The 16702-nt window shown below is 40.6% G+C and overlaps 1 protein-coding gene across 1 annotated transcript in view; it reads right to left on the minus strand.

Moving 5' to 3' along the window:
- Positions 1-6483: 6483 nt before the first annotated feature.
- Positions 6484-16702, minus strand: part of LOC124124701 (mannosyl-oligosaccharide 1,2-alpha-mannosidase IA-like) — a 31981-nt gene continuing 21762 nt past the window's right edge. The window contains exons 6-11 of the mRNA XM_046487927.2: positions 16398-16491; positions 15460-15575; positions 13734-13842; positions 12962-13066; positions 9241-9413; positions 6484-7879 (exon numbers count right to left, since the gene is read on the minus strand). Of these exons, the coding sequence (XP_046343883.1) occupies positions 7670-7879; positions 9241-9413; positions 12962-13066; positions 13734-13842; positions 15460-15575; positions 16398-16491 (807 nt within the window). The 3' untranslated portion in view covers positions 6484-7669. The remainder of the gene's footprint in view (positions 7880-9240; positions 9414-12961; positions 13067-13733; positions 13843-15459; positions 15576-16397; positions 16492-16702) is intronic.

The raw sequence follows: 16702 nt of genomic DNA on the forward strand, positions 1-16702 counted from the left end.
TTTGATTATCAATCAGATCGTCTTGACTGGGCGCCACCATTTTGTTTGAAGCAAATACAAGTGATATGAGAGGTGGAATCTGATTGGCCAATAGGAGGGACACAGAAGGGACATTACTCGTAATAGCCACTACTTGGGCTACAATCGAGGCCAGAAATTCCAGCCTAGTTCAGCAAGGATGGAAACTGACCTTTTAGTCAGTTAACTCCCTTGCCGGGGGAAGATGGGTTAATGACGGACTCCCCAGCTGCAGCATACAGTGCGTTCACACATTCAACACACAACAACAGCAGATAGATTGTCACATAAAATCTTTTTCCGAAGTTCAATCTGAGAGAAAGATCATTTAAATTTTATAAAGAAATAGACTGCAAGATATATTAAAATGATCTGATGAGATAATTTCACACATGTCAAAGAGTTATAAATATTAGACCTTCAAAATTATTTTAATTTCCCAAAGGATGAAAAACTTTGAGATAGACACATTGCAGTATAGTTTAGTTTTTCAAATATGACACATTGCAGTATAGTTTAGTTTTTCAAATATGACTGAGATTGATATTTTCATGTTGGCAATAATGGGCATTCAAGCCATAAAATTATCATTAAGTTTAAATGCCAACAAGACGTAACTTCATGGCTGACTTCTTAAACAAAGCCAAGGAGCCTTGTGCGTGGATCTTAATACTTTGTTTTAATTCCAGTGTACCAAGGCATGAAATGAACATGAACACTGTCAGACCTAAACCTGAAACTGACGGTGCACAGTATATCAAAATCTATTCAATGAAACGTCAATGAATATGAACCAAATATTAGAGATAAAAATTTGAAAATACCAAATAGAAATACCAATAGGATTCTGTTAAAACCAATTATTGCCTCGAAGTTTGTGTTTTTTTACATAAAATATGCCTGATAGGCTCACACATTGATGATGATAGAAGTAGGATGCTTCAGTCCCAGCTTCCATGGAATGACAACATAATAACCCTTCAACACAAACAGTAACATGACGGAGTTGGAGCTTAATGAGGCCTATAGGGGAGTACAGCTTACCAGTTACATATACATGTTCCCATACTCTGTACAGTCATGTCCAGCCCTGCCTGGGTATAATTAACACATTACTAGACATGAGGTATAGGTAATGGGCCATTCACACTGACTATCATGATTAGAAAGTGACTACAATTTGTGATGTGATATGTAACGTATCACTCGGTGATATTGAGGCTTTGGTGAATCGCTCTGAACTACTGTTACTGCATCAGAATGAAAAGATTAGAAACCAATTTCTCTTGAAGGTGTTTCCATAATTAGAGTACCTTCAGTTTCTTCTTGAAGTGAGTGAGTGAGTGAATTTGGTTTAACACTGCCCTGAACAATATACATGTCATATCAGCTTGACGTTTGAGTGAGTGAGTTTGGTTTTATGCCGCCTTTAACAATATTCCATCAATATCATGGCGGGGGACACCAGAAATGGGCTTCACACATTGTCCCCATGTCGGGAATCGAACCTGGGTCTGTGGCGTGACGAGCAAACGCTTTAACCACCAGGCTACCTGACGTTTGAGACAACACCAACGTCATGCAGGTTCTTGACATTACCCCTAAGGTGTAACCCATGAGCTAGAGAGCATGGTGCTGACAAACCTAGAAACAGTCCGGCACTTAAACCAATGATCATAGGCTCCTGCCAAACCTAAGGGCTGCAACTCTGCACAGCAAATTCTGGTGCCTTAGACATTAGCCCACCAGTGCCACATTCTTGAAGAAGGCAGTGCATAAATCTCACTTCAGACAAAGGTTTCTTTGACGCCATAAAATATAAAATGAGTGAATTACATGGACATGGAAACTACACATATTTTCTCAAAAGGAACACTGTCACAATGTCATTGGGGTTTTGAAGTTTCTTAATTCTACGAGAACAAAGGCCCTTCAACAAGATACTACACCAATACTATAAATAAAATAACCATGAGGAATAATGCATTAAACTTGAATCTTATTACTTGTATAAGGGTTACAGCTTTAAGGCTCGCATCAATATTAAATTACTGATTGAAGAAAACATTCTAAACTTACTATCAACAGAGCAGCAGTTATCAACGTCTCAATAAGAAATGACTCCCTAAACATCTGTCACTTGTTGCAGCGAGCTGCCCACCTTGAATCATTTTAACTGGATGAATGGCATGTCTAACTCAATTAAAACGTAGAAGCTATTTGAAAATGTTTTTCTTGTATATGAGGTGATGGTGAAGAGATTCTCACGCAAGTGTACATTTCTCCTGAAGAAAAACAAATTTTTTCTTGTTTTATGGATGAACCTATCCAAAATTGTGATTTCATTAATTTTTTTATTATAATGTTTAGATTTATTTTAAAGGAAAGTGACCTCAAAACAACTCTTCTTGTAGGACCTCATGTATATTGGGAGATAGACCACTAGACCAATAAATCTGTGAAGCAAGGGCCTACCTAACTGGAGGTTAAAGTACTTGTTGAAGCACTTGTTTCTTGGATCTGCTAAACAACATGATTGCAGAAAGGCCACACACACAGGGCAGTCTAACTTAAACCAACTATTAAGCAACATACAGAATCTCTTGTTTAAAATTGCAAACACTATTTACAAACTAGAAACACTATACATGGAAACCACAGCCAGACGATAAAAGTAATTGATTCATAAAAACAGACATCTGCTCCCGTCAGGACGAGACTGTTGGAGATTCCACACACAGAAGCCAGCACTTACACGCCTAGTTTATGGAAGTACTTCTCTCCCATAATGTATCTTTCATAACAACATTAAGTAAGAACTGATAAATGCTAAAGTCAGTCAGAACTGCTGTTATCTAACATCTCAACAACAAAATATCCTTCAAGTTTTTTTCGAAATTTAAATAAGTGATGTCGTATCCGTTGTTTCCAAATCTAAATGGTGACAAAGGTTATATGTACACTAGTGCCAACCCTAAATTGAGTGCCACTTTGAACAGTATTCCCTTCATAAGACAGTATGTCATCTTGATGTGAGAGGAAAGCCTGAAGTGACACAGGTCAAAGATGGTTGCCACAAGAACCCAAAATTGAGCAAGCTCAAAATGAGTAATCTTAAGAAAACCCATCTTTTTCATATTACCTGGCAACATCCATGATTATTAGTTGAAGGATGTATTAAGCAATGTAGAAACTTGGCCGAGCAAACATGGAAATAATACACACTTGTAAGTAATGACAAAACCCAGTCATGCTGGCCATGTTTTAGCAAAGTTTTCGTAATAATTTTCACTTATTCGTAACTTGGTCGGCATCTCTGTGTACACCAGTCTTAGTCAATGCTACCACTATCAACTGACATCAACATCTTATGGAAATTATTAACCAACATGATTGTACAGCTACCTTCTATGTACAGTCTACTGGTGAATATCAGGGTAAACAAGAGATCTATGTGACAATATGCAAGTGAAGTTCATCGTCTATTTCCTAGCTGCTACAGTCTACCTAGTACATATATACCTACCACAGAGCCATAATTGGAGCAAACACAAGACACTGATCCATCCACCAAGCAGTGGCCATGAAGTACATTACTGTGGTCCTCTGCAGCATCCAATACATACAAGGTATTATTACTTGTTAAACAGAAACAAAACCCAAATTTTCCTAAAAAAAATAATGTTCATGCCATGCTTGTCAACTTATTTCAGTAACATGAAAGTACTTGTAGGAAGCAATCTTTCAACAAAACCTCTTTTTTTTATATTATTATTATCTTTATTAGTCCACTTGACCGTTAAAACTGTAGTTTTTAAATTGTGATTTTATCAGTTTTTTAAAACACTGGTCCTTGAGTTTAGGAAGATCTCTGTATACAAAGTGATGAAAACAGAGGCCTGACCCTGATAATGTAGTTGATCCAGATACATAGGGGGATCCAGAGGCCCCCCCTCCCCTCCTTTGAAAAGCAGTGTAGTATTGTGTAGGCAGTACCATTATCTGAGAATATTTTGATATTTTGAACCCCTCCCTTTTAAAAATGTTGGATCTGTCCTTGAGATAGAAGTTTAAGGAAGCTGTATGAATATTGGTTCTTTGTCACCCAGCTAACATGTTCACAGCCAACCTGAAACTTGGAAACAAGTTTTATTGCTACCTAGAAATGAATTCTACCAAATTCATTCAAAATCACTGGGTTAAATAAATACCCCTTTTATATTTATTTTAATATATCTGAATACCTATTTAAACCTGGTGGTCAATGGAAACACAAAATACAAATTGTTCCCTATTCTCCCTTATTCATACTCAGAGATAGAATTACAAGAGTCAGGATTGACACAGCTTACAACAATATTTCAGTTATATCAGTGTGTTGATTGGCGGGGAACCTGAAGGGACGCAGGTCAGACACTTGCCTCCGTGGTAAAACCCACAATCAAGTTATGGTGCTGAAAACATGGAATCCTAACCCCCCACATGGATATCCTGATACGACAAAGGGATGCAACTCTGTAGTGACTTATATTAAGAAAGTTAACAGCTTTAGGGGTAAGAACTTCTGGTTTATTGCATAGAGCGACATTTCGATGTACTAGTAGGTTCTTACACCGTTATCAAGCGCTCACCCAAGCTTGATAACGGTCTAAGAATCCACATCGAAACATCGCTATATGCAAAAAACAAAAAGTTTTTATCCATAAAGTTGTATGCTTTCTAACTTACCAACTTCTTCTTGCCAATCAAACAGTTAGCGATTGAACCCACCACATGCATATCCTCAAAGGGATGCCACTCTGTAGTGATTTATATTGCCCTAAAGCATTGATCCATCCTAAGACTAAAAGATGTACCACAGCTATCGCCAGAGGTAAATGGACAAATCAACATGTACAGGTTACAAACCAATTAATTACAAAAGGTAGCATGAAAAAGTTGTAATTTAAAGCCATGAGAAAATGTTGTTTATTTCCTGATCATCAAAAGAGAATGGTGGCTTCATCCCACTGGTTATTACAGGACCATAAACCATACTTCTGAAGCAACCAATTACCAACAGAAACGCGACCTTTGAACAAGAAGATAGTTTCAATCTCAACACTGTGTACCTTCGGCAAACATCAAGGGTAATCTTTACATTCTCCAGACTGACAGCGACAGGAAACATGACTGTTATGGAATGGAAGGATCCTTCATTGTACACAGGACGCATCGTTAAACCAGATGAACTTCTTAAGTGGTATGAACATGGCTTTCTAGGATATGCATGAGAAGATCTACACTTTCTGTAGAACACTGACGACTGAGTTTCGTTGTCTAGTCCACAAACACAACACACACTAGACTTTCAAAACCACCTCATGTAGGCACCTATTGCAGTTCAACTGAAAGGAACTTTCATGACATCGATTACAGTCTTTCACATCATGCTTTGGGTGATCATTACCAAGGTGAGTGAGTGAGTTGGGTTTAATGCCGCTTTTAACAGTATTACAGTTATATCGTGGCGTGTCAGCTTAATGTGGGAGGAAAGATCGAAGTGGTGCAGGTCTTGGACGTTCACAACTTCGGTGAAACCCACGAGCACGAGTATGGTGCTGACAAACCTAGAAACATAATTGGGGTGAACCGGGATTTGAACCCACAATCATAGGTTTCTAGCGTTCCCAAAGGACACAAGTCTGCACAGCGAATCGCGGTGCTTTAGACGACTAGGCCACCCGTGCACCCGATCATTACCAAGGACACACAAAAACATTTCACTAAATATCTTACACTGTAGTCAGCAAGATGGCCTACAACATGTAATACTTCTTGAGCTGGCAAATCTGTGGTTGACAGCATGAGCATCAAACAATAGTGACACAGTAGACATAATTACACTACTCTGCATCAACTGTGGCTACATTCTAAGTGCCCCATATGAGTATTTAGGATAATATTCTTGTCATCCAAGCACTGTGTTTTCCCTTAAATAACCACCAAAAGAATGAGTAGAAAGGAAATAATACTAGCACTCAAAAACTGCTGCAAGGCACCGATACCTTGCTTGTACACATCTTCCACACCGACACAGATATCACACAACAGATGACAAACAACACATGACACGTTTTTGATTACTCAGTTGTGACAGACCTTTTGTACAGTAAAGCCCTGCCAATCCAGACTTTACAAGTCAGCAAAAAATTCATTGTAAAGAATAATTTGTATTGATAGCAATACATATTTGTGTGTCAGCCATCTGCCTAGAGTCAAGACACACAGGTGTCTGGTCTAACAGGTCCAGAATTACAGGTGTCTGGTCTAACAGGTCCAAAATTACAGGTGTCTGGTCAAACAGGGTCTGGACTTATAGGTGTCTTGTTTAAGAGGGTCCAGAATTACAGGTGTCTGGTCTAACAGGGTCCAGGCCTAGATGATGTCTTGTCTAACAGGGTCTGGATTAAGAGGGCTTCACTGTATTATATCCTCAACCTTGGGGACACAATCCTAAAATTTAGGCTGTATATTTGAATAAATTAAAAATCTTAAAACTACGAGGTTGTGGCGGAGACAACCCTACATGGTGTATGCATGTGTACATGCTGTCAGCTCCAGGAACTAGAGAAAGGGTTTCATCTAAAGACGCAACTCTTGAGGTAACAAAATCCAGGCAAAATTCTCATCCCTATACATGGAAGGAAACATGAGAGTTAAACTTTCAGTATATCAGTCATGTTACTGCATGTCAACTTTATGACGGAGGAAAACTCCAAATGGTCCAGAATGATGACAACTTTGGTGAAACAACAGACCGGGCATAATAATCAGGTCAAATCTGAGATCTGAACCCACATTCAGGGCACAATCCTGTACAGTGAAATTGCAGCACCTAAACCATGGCTACCCTGTCTCCTTTAGAACTCCAAGGTAAAAAGACAGTCATACCTTCAGCTGTATACGAGGTATTGCTATTTCATTTTTTACAACCCTGCAAAACCCTAAATGATAAGGCAATCATTGTGGGGCCATCGACCTGAAATCATTGTGGGGTCATCGACCTGTAAGTCAATCACAGGTATCATGTTATATTGAAATGTTACTTTTGTGACTCTTCTCTGGAAACACAAGTGTTTCATTCTTAAAACCTGCCATTTTTTTCAAAGAAACATCGACCACTTATTTTTCATACATGATCATACAATATATGGGCTAATAATAATCACAATATCATCACTGACGATACTACAATACAATTATAAACTTGTGTTAATAATCACACTTATACATCTCTTTGCTTCATCTACAGATAACGTTGTTTAACACATATATTATGAAATAATTATTACACGTATATACATATGTTTTAATTATTGATTTAATCAAACCAATACTACCCAGGTACGTATAATACATGACGATGCTTCTCTGTTCACAGACAAAAACACAATATTAATATGGTGATAAATTATCAAGTCTCCCAAACCCTTGCACACTGCGCCATCAACAGATATTTACACATACAGCCATTCAGAACACATAGGAAATGCCTAGAATACTCCACCGACAACATGCACTAGAAGTTGCTGGTAAGACTTTCTTTCAAGAAGACCAAGGTTTTGTGCACATTTCAATGACGATCAAATTTTAAGTAGAGAAAAAAAATTCAGGACAAGATGGGTAAGGGATGTGCCTCAGTATTTAGTACCCATTTATTTAGAGGTAAAAGATCATCCTCAGAGAAAATAAGGTATAAATATTTTAGTGTTTCAGCTAAAAAGAAGCTCTGTTGTACATCGTCCTGTGGGGGGTTGATCTGGTAGACATCTCGGATCCCCGTGAAGCCGCCTTCCACACGGCACCATTTCTCCAGAGCCTGCAGGAAGAAACATTACTATGAGCATGATCAGTGGGACAATATTCCCTGGCAACATCAGGAAAGGGTAATTCCTGTGTTTTAAGGATCCCAATATAATCCAGCTTCCCTCCCCACAGATTATCACAGATGGGAAAAAGCTGAACTTTTAATAGGCATCACTCAGTTTCAGATATTAACAAAGGTTTAGATTGGGTGGGTTTCCTTGGGTTAACCTGATGGGGTTTCATTTGGGTTAACTTGATGGGGTTTCCTTGGGGTTTCCTTGGGGTTAACCTGATGGGGTTAACCTGATGGGGTTTCCTTGGGGTTAACCTGATGATGAGTGAGTATGGTTTTACGCCGCTTTTAGCAATATTCCAGCAATATCACGGTGGGGGACACCAGAAATGGGCTTCACACACTGTACCCATGTCGGGAATCGAACCCGGGTCTTCGGCGTGACGAGCGAACGCTTTAACCACTAGGCTACCAGACCGCCCCCTTTTTAACCTGATGAGGTTTCCTTGGGGTTAACTTGATGGGGTTAACCTGATTGGGTTTCCTTGGGGTTAACCTGATGGGGTTTGATTGGGGTTAACCTGATGGGGTTTCCTTGGGGTTAACCTAATGGGGTTTCATTGGGGTTAACCTGACGGGGTTTCCTTGGGGTTAACCTGATTGGGTTTTCTTGGGGTTAACCTGATGGGGTTTCCTTGGGGTTAACCTGATTGGGGTTTCCGTGGGGTTAACCTGATGGGGTTTGATTGGGGTTAACCTGATGGGAACTCGATGGGGCCTCCGATGGAGGTTTTCTCACATTCTCAAGCTGAGGGTTATCAAATGATTGGATAGGAAAGGAGATGAGTTTGTGAGGACACCAGGAAGATTATACATGACCATGGTTACAGAGAATCAGCTTGCAAGAATATATCCCGACCAATGTTCCTGTTTCGGGGCTAGACTTATGGACGAGGTGCAAGTAACTTTATCAAGTCAGTAGTCAAGAACTGTGTATATGTAAATATAGTTATATACATATACTACTCTTTGAACAGATTCAGTTATATCGCTGTGTGTCAGCTTGTTGAGGGATGCTGGCCTGAAGTGATACAGGTCTCAGATGTTGACCACTTTGGTGAAACTCACGGGTATGGGTAGGGTGCTACCCAAACTAGAAATATAGGGCGAACCGTGATTTGAATCAACGGTCATAGGTTTCCAGCATTAATGGCTGGAACTCTGCACAGATCTTGGTGCAACCCATGTGTATGGTGGATATGTGTATGGTGGATATGTGTATGGTGGATATGTGTATGGTGGACATGTGTATGGTGGATATACGTGGTCCAAGTGGTGTGAACGTCCTTCTCCTCACTGACCTGCACAGCCTCCCAGGCAATGTCTCGGTACTTCTTGTCCTTGGTGAACCTCCACATATAGAAGTGAGTTTCTATCACCTCAGGGCGGAGGATATAGTACTTTTCATTCTGTCTTGTAGCTTTGGCTTCTGTTGTGCTGTCAAATCGGAATGCCTCAGGACCAAGTTTCGTTGCTGAAGAAAGAAAACAGTGGTCAAATCATGTGACAGAGGGAGTGAGTTAGTTGGGTCTAACACTGCTTCGAACACTATTACCTCTGTATCATATTTTACCTCTACTTGGAACTAAATGAGTTTGGTTTAATGCAGTTTCAACAGTATTTCAGTAATGTCTGTGTGTCAGCTAGATGTGGGAGGAAAGGTCAAGGTATTGCTGGTCGTGGATGTTTCTCCCTTGGGTAAAACCCACAATTACAGAGATGCTGCTGAGCAACCTAACCACACTATCAGGAGAATCGGGGATTTAAAACATCACCACAGACTTCAGGAACATCTAAGGTACACACAAGAAATTGCAGTTTGTGGCCATTTGGGCACACGTCATGATGCAATGTATGGTGTCATGATACAACGTATAGTGTCATGATACAACGTATGGTGTCATGATGCAACGTATGGTGTCAAGATACAACGTATAGTGTCATGATATAACGTATGGTGTCAAGATGCAACGTATGGTGTCAAGATACAACGTATGGTGTCATGATGCAACGTATGGTGTCATGATACAACGTATGGTGTCAAGATACAACGTATGGAGTCATGATACAACGTATAGTGTCATGATACAACGTATGGTGTCATGATGCAACGTATGGTGTCAAGATACAACGTATGGAGTCATGATGCAACGTATGGAGTCATGATACAACGTATGGAGTCATGATACAACGTATGGTGTCATGATACAACGTATGGTGTCATGATATAACGTATGGTGTCATGATACAACTTATGGTGTCAAGATACAACGTATAGTGTCATGATATAACGTATGGTGTCATGATGCAAAGTATGGTGTCAAGATACAACGTATGGTGTCATGATGCAACGTATGGTGTCATGATACAACGTATGGTGTCAAGATACAACGTATGGAGTCATGATACAACGTATAGTGTCATGATACAACGTATGGTGTCATGATGCAACGTATGGTGTCAAGATACAACGTATGGAGTCATGATGCAACGTATGGAGTCATGATACAACGTATGGAGTCATGATACAACGTATGGTGTCAAGATACAACGTATGGTGTCAAGATACAACGTATGGTGTCAAGATACAACGTATGGAGTCATGATACAACGTATGGTGTCAAGATACAACGTATGGTGTCAAGATACAACGTATAGTGTCATGATACAACGTATGGAGTCATGATACAACGTATGGTGTCAAGATACAACGTATGGTGTCAAGATACAACGTATGGTGTCAAGATACAACGTATGGAGTCATGATACAACGTATGGAGTCAAGATACAACGTATGGTGTCATGATACAACGTATGGTGTCAAGATACAACGTATAGTGTCAAGATACAACGTATAGTGTCAAGATACAACGTATAGTGTCAAGATACAACGTATGGTGTCAAGATACAACGTATGGTGTCAAGATACAACGTATAGTGTCATGATACAACGTATGGTGTCAAGATACAACGTATGGTGTCAAGATACAACGTATGGTGTCAAGATACAACGTATGGAGTCATGATACAACGTATGGAGTCAAGATACAACGTATGGTGTCATGATACAACGTATGGAGTCATGATACAACGTATGGAGTCATGATACAACGTATGGTGTCAAGATACAACGTATGGTGTCAAGATACAACGTATAGTGTCATGATACAACGTATGGTGTCATGATACAACGTATGGTGTCAAGATACAACGTATGGTGTCATGATACAACTTATGGTGTCAAGATACAACGTATAGTGTCATGATATAACGTATGGTGTCATGATGCAAAGTATGGTGTCAAGATACAACGTATGGTGTCATGATGCAACGTATGGTGTCATGATACAACGTATGGTGTCAAGATACAACGTATGGAGTCATGATACAACGTATAGTGTCATGATACAACGTATGGTGTCATGATGCAACGTATGGTGTCAAGATACAACGTATGGAGTCATGATGCAACGTATGGAGTCATGATACAACGTATGGAGTCATGATACAACGTATGGTGTCAAGATACAACGTATGGTGTCAAGATACAACGTATGGTGTCAAGATACAACGTATGGAGTCATGATACAACGTATGGTGTCAAGATACAACGTATGGTGTCAAGATACAACGTATAGTGTCATGATACAACGTATGGAGTCATGATACAACGTATGGTGTCAAGATACAACGTATGGTGTCAAGATACAACGTATGGTGTCAAGATACAACGTATGGAGTCATGATACAACGTATGGAGTCAAGATACAACGTATGGTGTCATGATACAACGTATGGTGTCAAGATACAACGTATAGTGTCAAGATACAACGTATAGTGTCAAGATACAACGTATAGTGTCAAGATACAACGTATGGTGTCAAGATACAACGTATGGTGTCAAGATACAACGTATAGTGTCATGATACAACGTATGGTGTCAAGATACAACGTATGGTGTCAAGATACAACGTATGGTGTCAAGATACAACGTATGGAGTCATGATACAACGTATGGAGTCAAGATACAACGTATGGTGTCATGATACAACGTATGGAGTCATGATACAACGTATGGAGTCATGATACAACGTATGGTGTCAAGATACAACGTATGGTGTCAAGATACAACGTATAGTGTCATGATACAACGTATGGTGTCATGATACAACGTATGGTGTCAAGATACAACGTATGGTGTCAAGATACAACGTATAGTGTCATGATACAACGTATGGAGTCATGATACAACGTATGGTGTCAAGATACAACGTATGGTGTCAAGATACAACGTATAGTGTCATGATACAACGTATGGTGTCATGATACAACGTATGGTGTCAAGATACAACGTATGGAGTCATGATACAACGTATAGTGTCATGATACAACGTATGGAGTCATGATATAACGTATGGTGTCATGATACAACGTATGGTGTCAAGATACAACGTATGGTGTCAAGATACAACGTATGGAGTCATGATACAACGTATAGTGTCATGATACAACGCATGGAGTCATGATACAATGTATGGAGTCATGATACAACGTATGGAGTCATGATACAACGTATGGTGTCAAGATACAACGTATGGTGTCAAGATACAACGTATGGTGTCATGATACAACGTATAGTGTCATGATGCAACGTATGGTGTCATGATACAATGTATGGTGTCATGATACAATGTATGGTGTCATGATACAACACCACCATGACAGTTGTATGGTTGACAGAACGTGGAGTAAAACAATTCAATCAAAGTTATTCTGATAAAAACTTATCCAATGTAATACATAATAATGAGGTATCTACTTTGTCTAGCAAAATGGCATGTTTTTCCCCAACATATTTTGGGATCGCGTAAGAAAGGATCCTTTTCAAGAAAGGTCTTCATACCCAGAGAAACTCCGCCCCAATCCCATCAAACACTGCTTATCAACCAATCAGACTGCAACCCACCCTCCACTTCATTTTACAACCCTGAATCTGATCAGCCTGCTGTTGTCAGGACTTACGTGATCGGTCATAAGACTGGTAGCAAGTCTTGCTTATCTCAGCACCAAGATTGAGATATTTCTGTTTGTCATTGGAATCCTCAGCTCCCAAAGCAAACATTCCACCTGGAAAAAAGCAAATGAAAATCTTTAAATTCCAGTAATTCACCACAAGGATTAATAAGACCAGTCTGCCACTAGTCCGAAACCTGAGTTCAGACAAATGTCATTCTATAAAAATTAGCTTATGAGAGCTGTTATGTTTAGCGTAAAGTGTAAAGATGTAGATGTACTAGTTTGGGCCTGTACATTCAAGAGCTAGTTTGGGCCAGCACATTCAAGAGATAGTTTGAGCCAGCACATTCAAGAGCTAGTTTGGGCCAGCACATTCAAGGGGAGTTTGGGACAGCACATTCAAGAGATAGTTTGGGCCAGCACATTCAAGAGATAGTTTGGGCCAGCACATTCAAGAGATAGTTTGGGCCAGCACATTCAAGAGATAGTTGGAGCCTGTACATTTGAGAGCTAGTTTGGGCCAGCACATTCAAGAGATAGTTTGGGCCTGTACATTCAAGAGATAGTTTGTGCCTGTACATTCAAGAGATAGTTTGAGCCTGCACATTTGAGAGCTATTTTGTGCCAGTACATTTGAGAGATCATTTAGGCCAGTACATTCAAGAGATCGTTTGGGCTAATACATTCAAAAGATAGTTTGAGCAAGTACATTCAAGAGATCGTTTGGGCCAGTACATTCAAGAGAGACTGAGACTATGATGTAGAGTTTCCTCCCTACCAGCAAAGCAGGACATATGGTCCATCTTGTGCTCCAGACGCCCGGACTTGTATTCAGCGAAGTACTTGAGGCCTCCGCTGGACGTCTGGATCAGCTTGTCCTCAATACCCTGCAGGACAACAGTACATGGTGAACGTGTATTACACCGCAGTATTCCAGCAATATCAAAGCCTGGAAACAGTCACTACCCCGCAGGACAACAGTACATGGTGAGTGTGTATTACACCGCAGTATTCCAGCAATATCAAAGCCTGGAAACGGTCAATACCCCGCAGGTCAACAGTACATGGTGAGCGTGTATTACACCGCAGTATTCCAGCAATATCAAAGCCTGGAAACAGTCAGATACCCTGCAGGACAACAGTACATGGTGAGCGTGTATTACACCGCAGTATTCCAGCAATATCAAAGCCTGGAAACAGTCAATAACCTGCAGGACAACAGTACATGGTGAGCGTGTATTACACCGCAGTATTCCAGCAATATCAAAGCCTGGAAACAGTCAATAACCTGCAGGACAACAGTACATGGTGAGCGTGTATTACACCGCAGTATTCCAGCAATATCAAAGCCTGGAAACGGTCAATACCCCGCAGGACAACAGTACATGGTGAGCGTGTATTACACCGCAGTATTCCAGCAATATCAAAGCCTGGAAACAGTCAATACCCTGCAGGACAACAGTACATGGTGAGTGTGTATTACACCGCAGTATTCCAGCAATATCAAAGCCTGGAAACAGTCAATACCCTGCAGGACAACAGTACATGGTGAGCGTGTATCACACCGCAGTATTCCAGCAATATCAAAGCCTGGAAACGGTCAATACCCCGCAGGACAACAGTACATGGGGAGCGTGTATTACAGCGCAGTATTCCAGCAATATCAAAACCTGGAAACAGTCAGGCCTGGAAACAGTCAGGTCTGGATTGGGCAACACATGTATGATAGCATGTGCTTTAATCCACTCAGCCGAATCCACTCAGGTATGATAAAAGCCTCCAAACAAGCATGAGATACTCATATCCCCTGCCAATACCGCCATTTTCAGTCAAGGTCGTCGCCATGGAAAGTTGAAAAATAGGGAACAGTTCATGACTCATGGTTTTTGAGTTCTGCTCCGGAACCGAAACATGATGGACAGACATTCCTATATTCTACTTCGTTGAGGAAGATATAAGGAGTCTAGACCAGATCAGATCCTATTGTGAGAACCAATCCTGCACTCCGGACTTTTCTCTTGTTTGTAAACAAACACGCTTTTTCAGAAATCAGAATAGAACAGACTAATGCAAATATAAACCTTCAGGCTGAAGATCCACTACATCCACACGATTCATGTACCCTTTTATCAATGGTTTCAAACAAAAAGGGCACATTTCCATTACTGAATTGATATTGAAAATTCATTTACTATCTCTCTTGCCCAACAAATGTTGTAAGTCTTTGTCACGTCAAGTTCTAATCTGAGACTAATGGAGATCAATGTAGATACAATTACATACATGCTGCAATAGGTTGAATAGTGAATAGCATAGACCACACACCCACACCGTTCCATTATCAACCAATCAGAAAACAGCAGTCCATTAGTTGGTGTGACCTAATTTATTTTCGGTTTATGGATACATAAACACATAAAGAACTGCTTAGTTAGGTAATTAAATGGAATCACTTGCAATTGGTTTATCACAACATAAACTGCGACACGTATAAAGCTTGTTACCTTCACTGCTTCATCGTACATCTCCTTGGCGACTGTGTCCGTCTTGCCCGACATGATCCACTGCTTAAGGAGGTACTCGTAGAAGCTGTCTCCTAGAGCCCCAACTGACACCGCAACTGCAACACAAAATACATCAGGATCATAAATTTTATAATCATAGTCTTTGTTTGTTTGTTGTTTAACGCCGCAGTCAGCAATAATCCAGCTATATGACAGCGGTCTGTAAGTCTGGACCAGACAATCCTGTGATTGATACCATGAAGATCGATCCACGCAATTGGGATACGATGACATGCATTAACCAAGTCAGCTAAACTGACCACCTGATCCCATTAGTCGCCTCTTCCAAAGGGAATAGTCGCCTTTTATGGCAAGCATGGGTTGCTGAAGACCTATCCAAACCTGGATCTTCACAGGTCGATAATCATAGTCACACATATGAGTTATGCTGGTACCCTGAGTATTTGCCGGAACAATCCAAAGCTTCGTCTGGTGCCTATTGCCCAATGAAATAAAAACTAGCTGAATGTTCCAGCAGACCTTGTCGCCAAGTCAGCCACGGGAGAATCAGATCTGTTTTATGCCACAGTCAGCAGTTTTCCAACAATCTCACAGCGGACTGGAAATAATCAAACCGGAACCAAACAAACCAGTGATCGATACATGGGCAAGGTCCAGTGCTGTCAGGGTCACTGAACTGAACCTGAGCATGGCTTTCTGGGGACCTTTCTACACCAGATTCAGCATGGAGTGATTAATGAGCACTAACAACTACTGTGCGTGATACAGTGACTGATACAGGCTGTGAGGTTGTGTCTCTTCAGCATTGTTCCAGCACTGTCAGGGTGTCAGACTCCAAGAACCAACACAGGAGAAGCAAACATGTCACATTTGTTCATACAACAATCAGGATCTCAACTCCATAACAATGCACTTACGCTGCCCCCACTTGCCAGTCCGAGGGTTCAGGTAGTTGGGGTACAGCCCGTTAGGCTTCTCCAGCTGTCGCAGCACCTCCCGGATCTTCAGAACCTGCATCAGACATGTTCATCAACACCATCAGACATGTTCAGCAACATCAGACATGTTCAGCAAAACCATCAGACATGTTCATCAAAACCATCAGACATGTTCATCAACACCATCAGACATGTTCATCAACACCATCAGACATGTTCATCAACATCAGACACGTTCATCAACACCATTGACATCAGACATGTTCATCAACATCAGACATGTT

Source organism: Haliotis rufescens, unplaced genomic scaffold, assembly GCF_023055435.1.
Source record: "Haliotis rufescens isolate VD_foot unplaced genomic scaffold, xgHalRufe1.0.p SCAF_5, whole genome shotgun sequence".
NCBI lineage: Eukaryota > Metazoa > Mollusca > Gastropoda > Lepetellida > Haliotidae > Haliotis > Haliotis rufescens.